This window comes from Salvelinus sp. IW2-2015, linkage group LG15 (genome assembly GCF_002910315.2).
Source record: "Salvelinus sp. IW2-2015 linkage group LG15, ASM291031v2, whole genome shotgun sequence".
Lineage (NCBI taxonomy): Eukaryota > Metazoa > Chordata > Actinopteri > Salmoniformes > Salmonidae > Salvelinus > Salvelinus sp. IW2-2015.
This window is the reverse complement of record NC_036855.1, coordinates 7,236,539-7,251,397: the sequence shown is the minus strand read 5'-3', so window position 1 is coordinate 7,251,397 and position 14,859 is coordinate 7,236,539. Positions and strand designations below refer to the sequence as shown.

Below are 14,859 nucleotides of genomic sequence, written 5' to 3'. Positions count from 1 at the left end.
TAAGAAGTAGAAAAAGGAAAACAAACATTCAATTCATTTCACATTCTAGAGAAGACAAACGTTAAATGACAAACATTWAAAATTATGATATGATGATATTTCCATAGCACACAATAACATTGTATCACTGACCACCACATACCTGCAATTTCAATTGTCTCGCCAACGATCATGTGCCCCAAATCCAGTCTGGTAGTTTCCGCTCCCTTGATGGGTGGTTCACCCTCGACTAACGTAGGTCCTGATACATTATCATAGTCCACGGTTTCCTCCTCCTCGGACACAGATGACGGAATGCTGTGGATTGTAGCGACTGATTCTGTCTGGTTCTGTGTTCCTGCTGGCGATTTAGTTGTGTACTCTGGCTTCTCCCTCGTTGGCATCTCCGTGGTAGGAGTAACAACTTCCTCAATTTCACCCTGTGCTTCCTGTTTCTCAGAGGAGCTTACGACACTAAGGGACTCCGCCCCGGGGTCGGCTGGAGACTGGCGAAATGGTGGACTGGTGACACCTGGCAAAACCATGGTCTGAATCTGTGCCGACGATTGGGTGGTTTCCTCCATAGTGTCAATTTTTGGCTTCTCAGAAACTGTATTTTCTTCTGGACTGCTCTCAGAACCGGCTGACTCAATTTCAGCACTAGGAGTCGTGAGATAGGGTGAACCAGTGATGGCGGCTGTCAGTTCTGTCTGTGTCACGAAGAGGGATGGGGTGGTCTCCTCAGTTGTGTCACTCTCTGGCTTCAAGGTTGAAGCTATTGTCAACTTTTCCTCCAAACTGCTTTCTAAGCTGTAGGAGGCTAATACTGATTGAGTCACAGATGGGCTGGACAGTTCCTCTGATCTGCTCTCTGAAGTGCTCTCTGAATTCGATGACACACTCTCGATATTCTGTGTTGGGACAGTCTGTGTTGGGACATTCTGTGTTGGGGCAGTTCTGAGCGCTGTTGCTTCCACCCCAGGCTTTGTGGTGGTTATAACGACGGAAGGTATAGATTTAACCTGTACTGGCTCTGAGGTACTTTCATAGTCCACCATTTCATCAATGTATGTCATTGCAGATGGTGTACTGTTCACTTTAGTTTCTAATACCTTCTCAGTTAGAGGAGAAACAATGATAGGAACACCTGTCTCCTCAACCACAGCCTCTTGTTCGGAGCTGCCCTCTGCACTAGGAGAAGTCTCCTCTGTTGTAGGTACCTGGCTTGAAGCTTCAACTTGTACCTCTGCCTCTGGTGTGGGTAAAACAGCATCAGTCTTCACTGAAGAAGCAGTAGAGACTAAATTTGATTCTGAGCTCTGTGCAGGCGCAGTTATAGTTTCTAAAGACTGGCTTGAATCTTCCTTAGGCAGCATGGGACTGGTTGTAGGCAATGCCGTTTCCTCAGAAGAGAGATCAGTATGAGGACGATGAGTAAATGTTATCTCCGACCTGGCCTGTTCGAACGACTCCTCTGGTGTTGTCATGTCTGGTTTTGGGGCAAATGTTGTGACAAACTGGACCACCACGTCAGACTCTGATGCTGCCTCAGTGGAATAGAGAGGATATTCTGTTGAAGAAGCGTCTGTAGTGAAACCCTCACTTGTCTGGTTACCTGAGCTCTGGTCATCTGTGGAAGCTAAGACGGAGATGGTAGCTGACGGTTTTCCAGAGCCTGATGGTCTCTCAGTTTGGTCAGTGACTTCACTCTCCTCTGTTACAGTTTCCMTTGATGTTGTTGTAGGTTCCTCTGTGCTAAAAAGAGAGGAAACTGTAGTAGTTGCTAAGTCTTTGGTAAAAATGTCAAGGGTTTGGTCACCTGAGCTCTCCTTATCTTTATCAGGTAGAACTGAGATCACTGTGCTTTTCACTGAACTGGGAATATCTGATGGCTGTCCTGTGTTTGTTAGGTCTGTCTGTTTGGTTTCTTCACTATCAGCAGTTGTTACAGGAGAGGTAAGGTCAGCCACGGATTCATAGACAGCTGATGTTGATGTCTGCAATGGCTTGGCTGTGCTACTGTGTAAATGAGCTTCTGTTACAGGAGACTCCTGGGTGGTCATCGGACTTGGCTCATCTCCAGAACTCTCTTCATCTGTAGAACCTGTTTCTGTGTCATCAACACCAGGAGTTACTAACTCCTCTGAGTCTGTTGGTGTTTCTGTCGGATCAATGGCTGCAGTCTCTTCTGGTGACATCACATGTGGCATTACTGTGGTTGTCACTTGTTCTGCTTTGACAGTGCTGTGTACAGAAGAAGCTGTTGTAGTGACTGACATATCAGAGGTATGGGTAAATGCATGTTGGGTAAATGCAATCTCAGACCTAGCCTGTTGGAAAGATTCTTCAGGTTTTGTCACGTCCACCCCGGGGACAAAAGTTGTGACAAACTGCTCCACCACATCGGGCATTACAGATGGCGCAACAGTGGAATGGACAGACAAACTTGCCTGGGAGGAAGCTTTCTCTGTTTTCTCAGTCCTAAACAGAGACAAATCTGTGGTAGTTGTAGTCTTTTCAATTTCTGCTGTTGCTTTTTCAGGTGACATTGTTGTGGCTTTTACCTGCCCCATTTTGACAGTGCTGTCAACTGGAGAAACTGTGGTAGCTTTAGACGCTTTAGTAAACTTATCAGGGGTATGGTCACCAGAGCTCTCTTCGTCTGTGGAGGTTATATCCGAAATGGAAGAAAGTGAAGGTTTCTCAGTGCTGAACAGAGAATAAACCGTAGTTGTGGATGTCATTCGTAAACGTACAGTAACAGACTCTTTGGTAAACGTTTTAGGGGTTGGGTCACCAGAGCTTTCTTCATCTGTGGAGGTTAAAWCCAAAATGGAAGCAACTGATGGTTTATCTTTGCTATACAGGGAGGAAGTGGCTTCAGAGGGTTTGGGATTCGAAGTCTTCATGTCATCCCCAGAGATGCCCTCCTCTAAAGATGAAGGTACTAGAATGGTAATCTCTGTCGCTTCACCCTCCTTAGTAGCTGTTGAGGTGGGGATTGTGGTTTGGGAGGTCTCCACTACAGAGGTGAAGGTCTCAGATYCAGAGCCTTCAGAGTCGTCTTCTCCTGAAGACTCATCAACAGGCAATGGGCTGGTTGATTTCACAGTCTCTTTGTCTTGTTCAGTGGACACTGGCGTCTGTTGTGTAGGCGTGTCAGACACCTTGGTGGCTTGGGTGGAACTAGATGACACTGTTGTGGCCTCCACTTCAGCATGATCATCAGATGTGTCTTCTACTCTAGCTTTAACAGTAGTAGGAGAAGGGGTGATGGATAATTCAATTGCATCTGTCGGGAATTCCTCACTGCTAACTGTGGTCTGTGAGCTTGTATCTATGGGGAGAGTTGATGCTTGGSATGATACAGGGGCAGAAGGAGTAGGCTCTGTATCAGACTCCTCACCAGTGACACCATCTCCGGAGAACTCATCAATAAACACATTTGGTGTGGTGAAGGCCGTCTGAGAGCTGGACTCGGTGGATAGAGCTCTGGCTTGGGTGGTTTGAGCTACAGAGGACACAAACCCTGAAGTAGACGCCTCACTAAAAACATCCTCTACCGATGACGAGGTGGTCATTCTCACAGTCTCTGAATGTTTAACTTTTGCAGACCTTCTTGTTGTCTTAGCACTTGCCTCTGCAGATATATCTACAGAGGTGACTGATGGGATTTGTGTTGTGGCCAGACTCAGTGAGTCAATTGTGGAAGACAAATAGTCATCTGCCCCAGACCCTTCAGGTTCTTTTGTCATTGCAATTGAGAACTGTGGTGTCATGGTAATGGCTGTGACTCCCCATGCTTCCTCTGTAAAGATGGTGGGGTAGAGAGGTGAGGAGAGTTCAACCATTGCCACAGTATCAGCGTCAATGATGGTTTCATCTTTGGTGATAATCTCAGGGGTTGTGGTCATGCTGTCAGTAACAGTGGAGAACAGTGTGTCCTCATCTCCGGCCTCCTCTGTAAATATGATAACTGTGCTTGTCGATGGTTTCGTACCGTGCAGCACCATAGTGGGGGTCTGGTCAGTTTTGGTTTGGCTGCTTGTTGAGGTGACTATCATGACCTGCTGGTCGGTAACACCCTGGTATATAATAGAGGGGAGAGCAGTGAATGTGGATGACTGTGATCTAAAAGGCACTGTTGTATGGTCTCTGACAGTGGTGTGGTCTCTTGCTACTGTGTGGTCTCCAACAGTTGAATGATCACTCACTGTTGTATGGGCTTTCGTCGTAGTATGGTCTCTTTCGGTTATAAGGAATCGGTGTGTTGTACGGTCACTCATAGTTGTGCTATCAGTCATAGTTGTGCGATCATTCAAAGTAGCAGGGGGCTGTGTAGCATCTGGACTGATGGTGGTTTCTGTATCTGGGCTGACATGACCCTCGTCATCTGGGCCTGGTGTGCTTGACACAATGGATTCTGTTTGGCCTGTTTCCTTGGTAAACATATCTGGGGTCTGGTCACCTGAACTTTCATYGTCTGTGTGTGTTACATTTGACATTAAAGCAACTGATGGTTTCTCTGTGCTGCTTGTATCTTTTTCTGTCACCTCACTTTCCTGGGTCTGAGCTGTGCTAAAAATAACCTTAGGTACCTCTGCAGTTGTGCCGATTGATAGAGTTGCATCAACCTCAACAGCTGTTTCAAGGGTGGTGTCACCGCTGAMAGACAATGTGGTAAATTCCTCCTTTGTTGTTGCTGGACTAGACAGGAGAGGAGCAGTCGTGCTTGCAGGTTKCTTAGTGGACACGTCTAAATTGTCTTCACCTGAACTCTCGTCCTCTGTACCATCATTCTCAACTGTAGAGTCAATTGTCAAGTCACCACTACCCTGCTCTGTGAAAGAGGCTGTGGAAGCCTCTGTTGGTTTACCTGTGCTTGACATGGAAGGAGATTGGGTTGATGTGGATTCCTGTGACTGTGTGAACTCTTTTGAAGCATCAACATTTGGAGTCCAAAATGTGCTTTCAGTCTCTCTGATTTCTGTCTCATCTGTGGCAACCGTGAACTGGTCCTGTGGTTTAGTGGTGGTCTCAACTACTACCTCCTCACCTGAACCCTCTGGCTGAGTTGTCTCTTGGTCATCCTCTGTCTTTGAGATTCCAGATCCCTCGCAAGTCCCTGGGTGAAGAGGTGCTGTGGGTATACTGTGTTGATGCCCGGTTTGTTCCATCACCTGTCCAGTCGTGTATGAACAGTGGTATTCTACTGACAAACTCAATCGTTGAGACTGGTGCCTTGGTAAACATATCAGTGGTCTGGTCACCAGAACCATCCTCCTCTGTAAGGGTCAAGATTGAACGTGAGGTGTCTTTGGACTTGATGTAGTGAAAGCACTAACTGACTCTGATGTGGATGCAGTTGTTGCAACAGAGTCCTTGGTGAACATCTCAGGTGTTGAACCACTTGACTTCTATCCCCTTCTGAAGTGGGGATGATGCTTGTCTCTGTTTCATCATAAAAGGAACAACTGATGGCATTTCAGAACTTGATGGTACCTCTGGCTGTTCTGGTCTGACTGTACTATACACTGGAAAAAGAGGGGTGGCAGCTGACTGAGTAGTAAACATATCAGAAGTCAGATACCCTGAGCTCTCCTCCTCCAGGATGGTAGTCTCAACATAAGCAATTTCCTCTGTACTTGTAGAGAAGAAAATGTATTAGCAGCAGCAGTCATTATCGACTCCAATGTTTGCAATTTCCTTTGATACTGAAGTCGTTATATGACTTGGTTTCTCAGTGCTAAACAGAGAAGATGCTGAAATTGTAGCAGTCTTTTCACTGTCTTTTGTTGCAGTGTCCTGTTGCGCTGTGGAAGGTTTCTCAGTGCTATACAGAGAAGAAACTTTAGCCGTGGATGTCATTTGTTCTGCTTCGACTGTGCTGTATTCAGAAGAAACCATTGCAGTAACAGACCCTTTGGTAAACATATCTGGGGTCTGGTCACCTGAACTTTCATCGTCTGTGTGTGTTACATTTGACATTAAAGCAACTGATGGTTTCTCTGTGCTGCTTGTATCTTTTTCTGTCACCTCACTTTCTGGGTCTGAGCTGTGCTAAAAATAACCTTAGGTACCTCTTCAGTTGTGCCGATTGATAGAGTTGCATCAACCTCAACAGCTGTTTCAAGGGTGGTGTCACCGCTGACAGACAATGTGGTAAATTCCTCCTTTGTTGTTGCTGGACTAGACAGGAGAGGAGCAGTTGTGCTTGCAGGTTTCTTAGTGGACACATCTGAGATGTCTTCACCTGAACTCTCGTGCTCTCTCCGTTCATCCTCAGCTATAGAGTTTATTGTCAAGTCACCACTACCCTGCTCTGTGAAAGAGGCTGTGGAAGCCTCTGTTGGTTTCCTGTGCTTGACATGGAAGGAGATTGTTTGATGTGGATTCCTGGGACTGTGTAAACTTTTTGAAGAAACATCACCTGGAGTCTCAGATGTGCTCTCAGTCTCTCTGATTTCATTTTATCAGTTGCTACAGTGAACTGGTACTGTGGTTTAGTGGTGGTCTCCACTGGTGCCTCCTCAACTGACCCTTCAGGTTTACTTCGTCATGTTTACGTAAGTGAATGCAGTGACAAATGGTGATGATGTGCTTGCTAGTCCAGTTGCTTGGTCCAAAGAAGGCTCCAAAGTTTCAACTGCTGCAGTGGGAGAGTCTTTGGGCGTTTCATCTATTTCTTCTGTGGGTGTGATGACTGTTCCTACAGTTGTGCTTTGGAATTGGTCACCGCTGATGATTGGGGAGGAAGATGTGATCATCAATGCGTCTGACCATAGTGATGTTGGTGTCGTAGATTCCTTGGTAAACATTTCAGGTATCAGGTGCCAGAGCTCTCTTCGTCTGTGAATGTGCCCACTGAGGTTATCACACTTGAGACAGGCGCCAGCTGAAGGTCCATCTGTGCCTGTTGGTTCTTCTGTCTGCTCAACCCCCTTGGTTCCATTAGTTAGTTCAGTGCTTACTGATTTTGTAATCAATAAGTCTGTTAACGATGATGTAGTATGCAGTGGGGCTGTTGTAATAGCAGATGTGTCATCACCTGAACTCTCACCCTCTGTGGCATCACTTTCTGAAATAGAGGGTTCTGTGAAGTCTCCACTTCGTGCTCGGACAATGAAGCAGTAGCTGATTCTATTGTCTCAGATGTGCTAGTGGATAGAGGGTATTGGGTTGATGTAGATTCTTGGCTGAGCTGTGCGGACTCTGTTGAGGATGCAACACTTAGAGCCTCAGATTTACTCTCGGTCTTTTGATTTCTGTCTCATCTGTGGCTACAGCGAACTGGTCCTGTGGTTTACTGGTGTCTCAACTACTTCTTGAACACCTAAACCCTCTGGCTGAGTTGTCTCTTGGTCATGCTCTGTCTTTGAGATTCCAGATCCTCCAAGTCCCTGGGTGAAGAGGTGCTGGGTATACTGTGTTGATGCTCCGGTTTGTTCCATCACCTGTCCAGTAGATGTATGAACAGTGGTAATATCTACTGACAAACTCAATCGTTGACACTGGTGCCTTGGTAAACATATCAGGTTTCTGGTCACCAGAACCATCTTCCTCTGTAATGGTCAAGATTGAACTTGAGGTCACTGTTGGTCTTGATGTGTGAAAGCACTAACTGACTCTGATGTGGATGCAGTTGTTGCAACAGAGTCCTTGGTGAAATATCTCAGCTGTTGCTCACTTGAGCTTGGTGATCATCTTCTGAAGTGAGGATGGTGCTTGTCTCTGTTTCATCAATAATGGGAACAACTGATGGCATTTCTGAGCTTGATGGTAACTCTGGCTGTTCTGATCTGACTGTACTATACACTGGAGAAATAAGGGTGGCAGCTGACTGAGTAGTAAACATATCAGAAGTCAGATCTCCTGAGCTCTCCTCCTCTAGGATGGTAGTCTCAACATGAGCAGTTTTCTCTGTACTATGTAGAGAAGAAACTGTAGCAGCAGCAGTCATCTTCGACTCCACTGTTGCAGTTTCCTGTGATACTGAAGTCGTTATATGTCCTGGCTTCTCAGTGCTAAACAGAGAAGTTGCTATAGTTGTAGAAGTATTTTTACTCTCTGCTGTTGCAGTTTCCTGTGACGCAGTGGTAGGCTTCTCAGTGCTATACAGAGAATAAGCTGAAGTGATTGTAATCTTTGATATTTCAGCTGCTGCAGTTTCATGTGATGCTGTAGTCACTATTTGTATTGGCTTCTTAGTACTGAACAGAGAAGAAACTGTTATAGTTCCTGTGTCTTTGGTAAACATATCAGGTGTCTCATCACCTGAGCTCTCTTTTTCTGTGGTGAGGACTGAACTTGTGTCAGGGGCAGTGCTGAGGATTGTAAGTTCTCCCTCAAGTTGTTTGGTAGTTTGAGCAGGTGAAGGTTTATCTTCAACGACTGAAGCCTCTGCGGTACCGTCATTGTACACCTCTTCAATGTCTGGAGAAATGGATGATGTGACAGCAGTGTAAGCTAAACTTGTTGCTTCTGTGCTGTACAAAGAAGATATAGGTGTCACAGAGGAAGTCTTCGTAAACATCTCAGTTGTTTGGTCACCTGAGCTTTCTTCATCTGTAGAGGTGAGGAATGAACTTGACTCTATGTCACCGGTAATAGTGGTATCTGTTGATTTTTCTGTTACTTGTCCTGCTTTCTCTGTGCCATATAGAGACGAAGCAGAAGTAAGAGCTGTCTTTGAAGTCTCAGCTGTTGCAAATTCATRTGACGCTGTCATTCCGACATGTCCTGGTTTCTCTGGACTGAAAAGAGCAGAGGCCGTGGTGGTTGAAGCGTCTTTGGTAAACATATCAAGATTTGAACTTATCTCTGTACCATCAATAAGGGGAATACCTGATGTCCTTCCTGTTTCTCTAATCGGTCCAGATTCTGTTATATCAGTGAGTGCTTCCTGTGAGGTTCCGATTACTGTAGCTGATGTCTCCATTGGTTCCCGTGTCTGATCTATCAGGGTAACAATGGGAGCCGTAGATGATTCTTGGGTAATCATTTCAGCTGTGTCCCCTGATCCCTCATCTCGGAGGGTATAAATCAAACCTGTTGTTTTCTCGACAATGGCAGTAACTGAAGGCTGGACAATTGCAATTGTTGTCTGTGAGGTGACATCCAGAGAAGTTGCTATAGTAGATACCTTGGTAAACATATCAGGGGTCTGGTCACCTGAACTTTCATCGTCTGTGTGTGTTACATTTGACATTACACATCACTTCCTGGGGTCTGAGCTGTGCAAAAATAACGTTAGTACCTCTGCAGTTGTGCCGATTAATAGAGTGCATCAACTCAACAGCTGTTTCAAGGGTGGTGTCACCGCTGACAGACAATGTGGTAAATTCCTCATTGTTGTGCTGGCTTGACACGGTGAGATCAGTCGTGCTTGGCAGGTTTCTTAGTGGACACATCTGAGATGTCTTACAACTGAACTCTCGTGCTCTCTCGTTCATCCCTCAGTATAGAGTTCATTGTCAATCACCACTACCCTGCTCTGTGAAAGAGGCTGTGGAAGCCTCTGTTGTTACCTGTGCTTGACTGGAAGGAGATTGGGTTGATGTGGATTCCTGAGGACGTGTAAACTCTTTTGAAGAATCATCACCTGGATCTCAGATGTGCTCTCAGTCTCTCTGATTTCATTCTATCATTGCTACAGTGACTGGTACTTTGTTTAGTGGTGGTCTCCACCGGTGCCTCCTCACTGACCCTCAGGTTTACTTGTCTCCTGGTCATCCTCTGTTGCTGAGGTTCCCGAGACCACCATGTCTACGTAAGTGAATTGCAGTGAAAATGGTGTGACGTGCATTGCGAAGCGTTGCTTGTCCAAAGAAGGCTCCAAAGTTTCAACTGTCGCAGTGGGAGAGATCTTTGGGCGTTTCATCTATTTCTTCTGTGGGTGTGATGACTGTTCCTAAAGTTGTGCTTTTGGAATTGGTCACGCTGATGATTGGGGAGGAAGATGTGATCACAAAGCGTCTGACCATTAGTGAGTTGGTGTAGTAGATCATTGGTAAACATTTCAGGTGTCAGGTTGCCAGAGGCTCTCTTCGTCTGTGAATGTGACCACTGAGGCTGTCACACTTGAGAACAGGGCAGCTGAAGGTCCATCTGTGCCTGTTGGTTCTTCTGTCTGCTTCAACCCCCTTGGTTCCATTAGTTAGTTCAGTGCTTACTGAATTTTGTAATCAATAAGTCTGTTAACGATGATCGATAGTATGCATGGGGCTGTTGTAATAGCAGATGGTGTCATCACCTGAACTCTCACCCTCTGTGGCATCACTTTCTGAAATAGAGGTTCTGTGAAGTCTCCACTTCCTTGCTCGGACAATGAAGCAGTAGCTGATTCTATTGTCTCAGATGTGCTAGGTGGATAGAGGTATTGGGTTGATGTAGATTCTTGGCTGAGCTGTGCGGACTCTGTTGAGGATGCAACACTTAGAGCCTCAGATTTACTCTCGGTCTCTTGATTTCTGTCTCATCTGTGCTACAGCAAAACTGGTCCTGTGGTTTACGTGTGGGTCTCAACTACTTCTTGAACACCTGAACCCTCTGGCTGAGTTGTCTCTTGGTCATCCTCCTGTCTTTGAGATTCCAGATCCCTCCAAGTCCCTGGGTGAAGAGGTGCTGTGGGTATACTGTGTTGATGCTCCGGTTTTGTTCCATCACCTGTCCAGTAGATGTATGAACAGTGGTATATCTACTGACAAACTCAATCGTTGAAGACTGGTGCCGTGGTAAAATATCAGGTGTCTGGTCACCAGAACCTTCTTCCTCGTAATGGTCAAGATTGAACTTGAGGTCACTGTGGTCTGATGTGGTGAAGCACTAACTGACTCTGATGTGGATGCAGTTGTTGCAACAGAGTCCTTGGTGAACATCTCAAGCTTGTTGCCTTCCACTTGAGCTTGTATCCTCTTCTGAAGTGAGGTGGTGCTTGTCTCTGTTTTATCAATAAGGGAAACAACTGATGGAATTTCGAGCTTGATGTTGCCTCTGGCTGTTCTGGTCTGACTGACTATACACTGGAGAAGGAGGGGTGGCAGCTGACTGAGTAGTAAACATATCAGAAGTCAGATACCTGAGCTCTCCTCCTCTAGGATGGTAGTCTCAACATGAGCAATTTTCTTCAGTGCTATATAGAGAAGAAACTGTGGCAGTAGCAGCAGCCATTTCCGACTCCGCTGTTTCAATTTCCTTTGATACTGAAGTCGATATAATGACTTGGTTTCTCAGTGCTAAACAGAGAAGTTTCTGTATTGTAGCAGTCTTTTCACTCTCTTTGTTGCAGTGTGCTGTTGCGCTGTGGTCGGTTCTCAGTGCTAAACGGGAAGTTTCTGTAGTTGTAGCACTTCTGCAGTCTCAGCTGTTGCACGTTTCATGTGATGCTGTGGTCACTATTTGTTTTGGCTTCTCAGTGCTAAAAGAGAAGAAACTTTAGTCGTGGATGTCTTGTTCTGCTTCGACTGTGCCTGTATTCAGAAGAAACCATTGCATAACAACCCTTTGGTAACATATTGGGGTCTGGTCACCTGAACTTTCATCGTCTGTGTGTGTTACATTTGACATTAAAGCAACTGATGGTTTCTCTGTGCTGCTTGTATCTTTTCTGTCACCTCACTTTCCTGGGTCTGAGCTGTGCTAAAAATAACCTTAGGTACCTCTGCAGTTGTGCCGATTGATAGAGTTGCATCAACCTCATACTGTTTCAAGGGTGGTTCACCGCTGACAGACAATGTGGTAAATTCCTCCTTTGTTGTTGCTGGACTAGACAGGTGAGGAAGTTTCGTGCTTGCAGGTTTCATTAGATGCACATCTGAGATGTCTTCACCTGAACTCTCGTGCTCTCTCCGTTCATCCTCAGCTATAGAGTCTATTGTCAATCACCACTACCTGCTCTGTGAAAGAGGCTGTGGAAGCCCCTGTTGGTTTAACCTGTGCTTGACATGGAAGGAGATTGGGTTGATGTGGATTCCTGGGACTGTGTAAACTCTTTTGAAGAATCATCACCTGGAGTCTCAGATGTGCTCTCAGTCTCTCTGATTTCATTCTTATCAGTTGCTACAGTGAACTGGTACTGTGGTTTAGTGTGGTCTCCACTGGTGCTCCTCAACTGACCCTTTCAGGTTTACTTGTCTCCTGTGTCATCCTCTGTTGGCTGAGGTTCCGACGACGCCATGTCTACGTAGTGAAATGCAGTACAAATGGATGACGACATGCTTGCTAGTCCAGTTGCTTGGTCCAAGAAGGCTCCAAGTTCTAATTGCTGCAGTGGGAGAGTCTTGGGGCGTTCTCATCTATTCTTCTGTGGGTGTGATGACTGTTCCTAAGTTGTGCTTTGGAATTGGTCGCCGCTGATGATTGGGGAGGAATGTGATCATCAAAGCGTCTGACCATAGTGATGTTGGTGTAGTAGATTCCTTGGTAAACATTTCAGGTGTCAGGTTGCCAGAGCTCTCTTCGTCTGTGAATGGTGACCACTGAGCTGTCACACTTGAGACAGGCCAGCTGAAGGTTCCATCTTCCTGTTGGTTCTTCTGTCTGCTCAACCCCTTGGTGTCCATTAGTTATTCAGTGCTTACTGATTTTGTAACCAATGTGTCTGTTTGAAGATGACGTAGTATGCAGTGGGGCTGTTGTAATAGCAGATGTGTCATCACCTGAACTCTCACCTCTGTGCATCACTTTCTGAAATAGAGGGTCTTTGAAGTCTCCACTTCCTGTGCCGACATGAAGGCAGTAGCTGATTCTATTGTCTCAGATGTGCTAGTGGATAGAGGGTATTGGTGTGTGATGTAGATTCTTGGCTGAGCTGTGCGGACTCTGTTGAGGATGCAACACTTAGAGCCTCAGATTTACTCTCGGTCTCTTTATTTCTGTCTCATCTGTGGCTACAGCGAACTGGTCCTGTGGTTTACTGGTGGCTCCAACTACTTCTTGAACACCTGAACCTTCTGGCTGAGGTTGTCTCTTGGTCATCCTCTGTCTTTGAGATTCCAGATCCTCCAAAGTCCTGGGGAAGAGGTGCTGTGGGTATACTGTGTTGATGCTCCAGTTTGTTCCATCACCTGTCCAGTAGATGTATGAACAGTGGATATTATTGACAAACTCAACGTTGACAACTGGTGCCTTAGGTAAACATATACAGGTGTTCTGGTCACCAGAACCATCTTCCTCTGTAATGGTCAAGATTGAACTTGAGGTCACTGTTGGTCTTGATGTAGTGAAAGCACTAACTGACTCTGATGTGGATGCAGTTGTTGCAACAGAGTCCTTGGTGAAATCTCAGCTGTTGCTCCACTTGAGCTTGTATCCTCTTCTGAAGTGAGGTTGGTGCTTGTCTCTGTTTTATCAATAATTGGAACAACTGATGGAATTTCTGAGCTTGATGTTGCCTCTGGGTGTTCTGGTCTGACTGTACTATAACACTGGAGAGGAGGGGTGCAGCTGACTGAGTAGTTAAACATATCAGAAGTCAGATACCCTGAGCTCTCTCCTCTAGATGGTAGTCTCAACATGAGCAATTTTCTCAGTGCTATATAGGAAGAAGAAATGTGGCAGTAACAGCAGCCATTTCCGACTCCCGCTGTTCAAATTTCCTTTGATACTGAAGTTGATATATGACTTGGTTTCTCAGTGCTAAACAGAGAAGTTTCTGTAGTTGTAGCAGTCTTTTCACTCTCTTTTGTGCAGTGTGCTGTGCGCTGTGGTCGGTTTCTCAGTGCTAACAGGGAAGTTTCTGTAGTTGTAGCACTCTTGCAGTCTCAGCTGTTGCAGTTTCATGTGATGCTGTGGTCACTATTTGTTTTGGCTTCTCAGTGCTAAACAGAGAAGAAACTTTAGTCGTGGATGTCATTGTTTCTGCTTCGACTGTGCTGATATTCAGAAAGAAATTTGCAGTAACAGCCCTTTGGATAAACATATCTGGGTCTGGTCACCTGAACTTTCATCGTCTGTGTGTGTTACATTTGACTTAAACGCAACTGATGGTTTTCTCTGTGCTGCTTGTATCATTTTCTGTCACCGTCACTTTCCTGGTCTGAGCTGTGCTAAAAATAAACCTTAGGTACCTCTGCAGTTGTGCCGATGATAGAGTTGCATCAAACCTCATTATCATGTTTCAAGGGGGTGACCAGCTGACAGACAATGTGGTAAATTCCTCCTTTGTTGGTTGCTGGACTAGACAGGTGAGGATCAGTCGTGCTTGCAGGTTCTTAGTGGACACATCTGAGATGTCTTCACCTGAACTCTCGTGCTCTCTCCGTTCATCCTCAGCTATAGAGTCTATTGTCAAGTCACCACTACCCTGCTCTGTGAAAGAGGCTGTGGAAGCCCTGTTGGTTTACCTGTGCTTGACATGGAAGGAGATTGGGTTGATGTGGATTCCTGGGACTGTGTAAACTCTTTTGAAGAATCATCACCTGGAGTCTCAGATGTGCTCTCAGTCTCTCTGATTTCATTCTTATCAGTATGCTACAGTAACTGGTACTGTGGTTTGAGTGGTGGTCTCCACTGGTCCCTCCTCAACTGACCCTTCAGGTTTACTTGTCTCCTGGTCATCCTCTGTTGCTGAGGTTCCCGAGAACCGCATGTTTACGTAAGTGAATGCAGTGACAAATGGTGATGATGTACTTGCTAGTCCAGTTGCTTGTGCAAAAGAAGGCTCCAAAGTTTCAACTGCTGCAGTGGGAGAGTCTTGGGCGTTTCATCTATTTCTTCTGTGGTGTGATGACTGTTCCTACAGTTGTGCTTTGGAATGGTCACCGCTGATGATTGGGGAGGAAGATGTGATCATCAAGCGTCTGACCATAGTGATGTTGTGTGTAGTAGATTCTTGGTAAACCATTTCTCAGGTGTCAGGTTACCAGACTCTCTTTGTCTGTG

General features: G+C 45.7%; 2 protein-coding genes across 3 annotated transcripts in view; both read right to left on the bottom strand.

The window, feature by feature from the left end:
* The window catches only part of LOC111973961 (versican core protein-like), a 63,090-nt gene that overhangs the window by 15,862 nt on the left and 32,369 nt on the right, over nt 1-14,859 (bottom strand). Inside the window, exon 7 of the mRNA XM_070446868.1 lies at nt 143-5,220. Within this exon, the coding sequence (XP_070302969.1) occupies nt 143-5,220 (5,078 nt within the window). The remainder of the gene's footprint in view (nt 1-142; nt 5,221-14,859) is intronic.
* LOC139028782 (uncharacterized) lies at nt 5,801-14,726 on the bottom strand. 2 transcript variants are annotated; one of them, XM_070446908.1, is made up of 3 exons: nt 14,465-14,726; nt 11,508-12,052; nt 5,801-9,150 (listed from the first exon to the last, which is right to left on the bottom strand). In XM_070446908.1, exons 2-3 carry the CDS (start codon nt 11,542-11,544, stop codon nt 7,652-7,654), a joined length of 1,536 nt encoding a protein of 511 aa, XP_070303009.1. In that variant the 5' UTR covers nt 11,545-12,052; nt 14,465-14,726; the 3' UTR covers nt 5,801-7,651. The 2 variants fall into 2 exon arrangements, with proteins under 2 accessions (XP_070303009.1, XP_070303010.1); XM_070446909.1 differs by lacking the exon at nt 14,465-14,726 and having other exon boundaries at nt 11,508-12,059.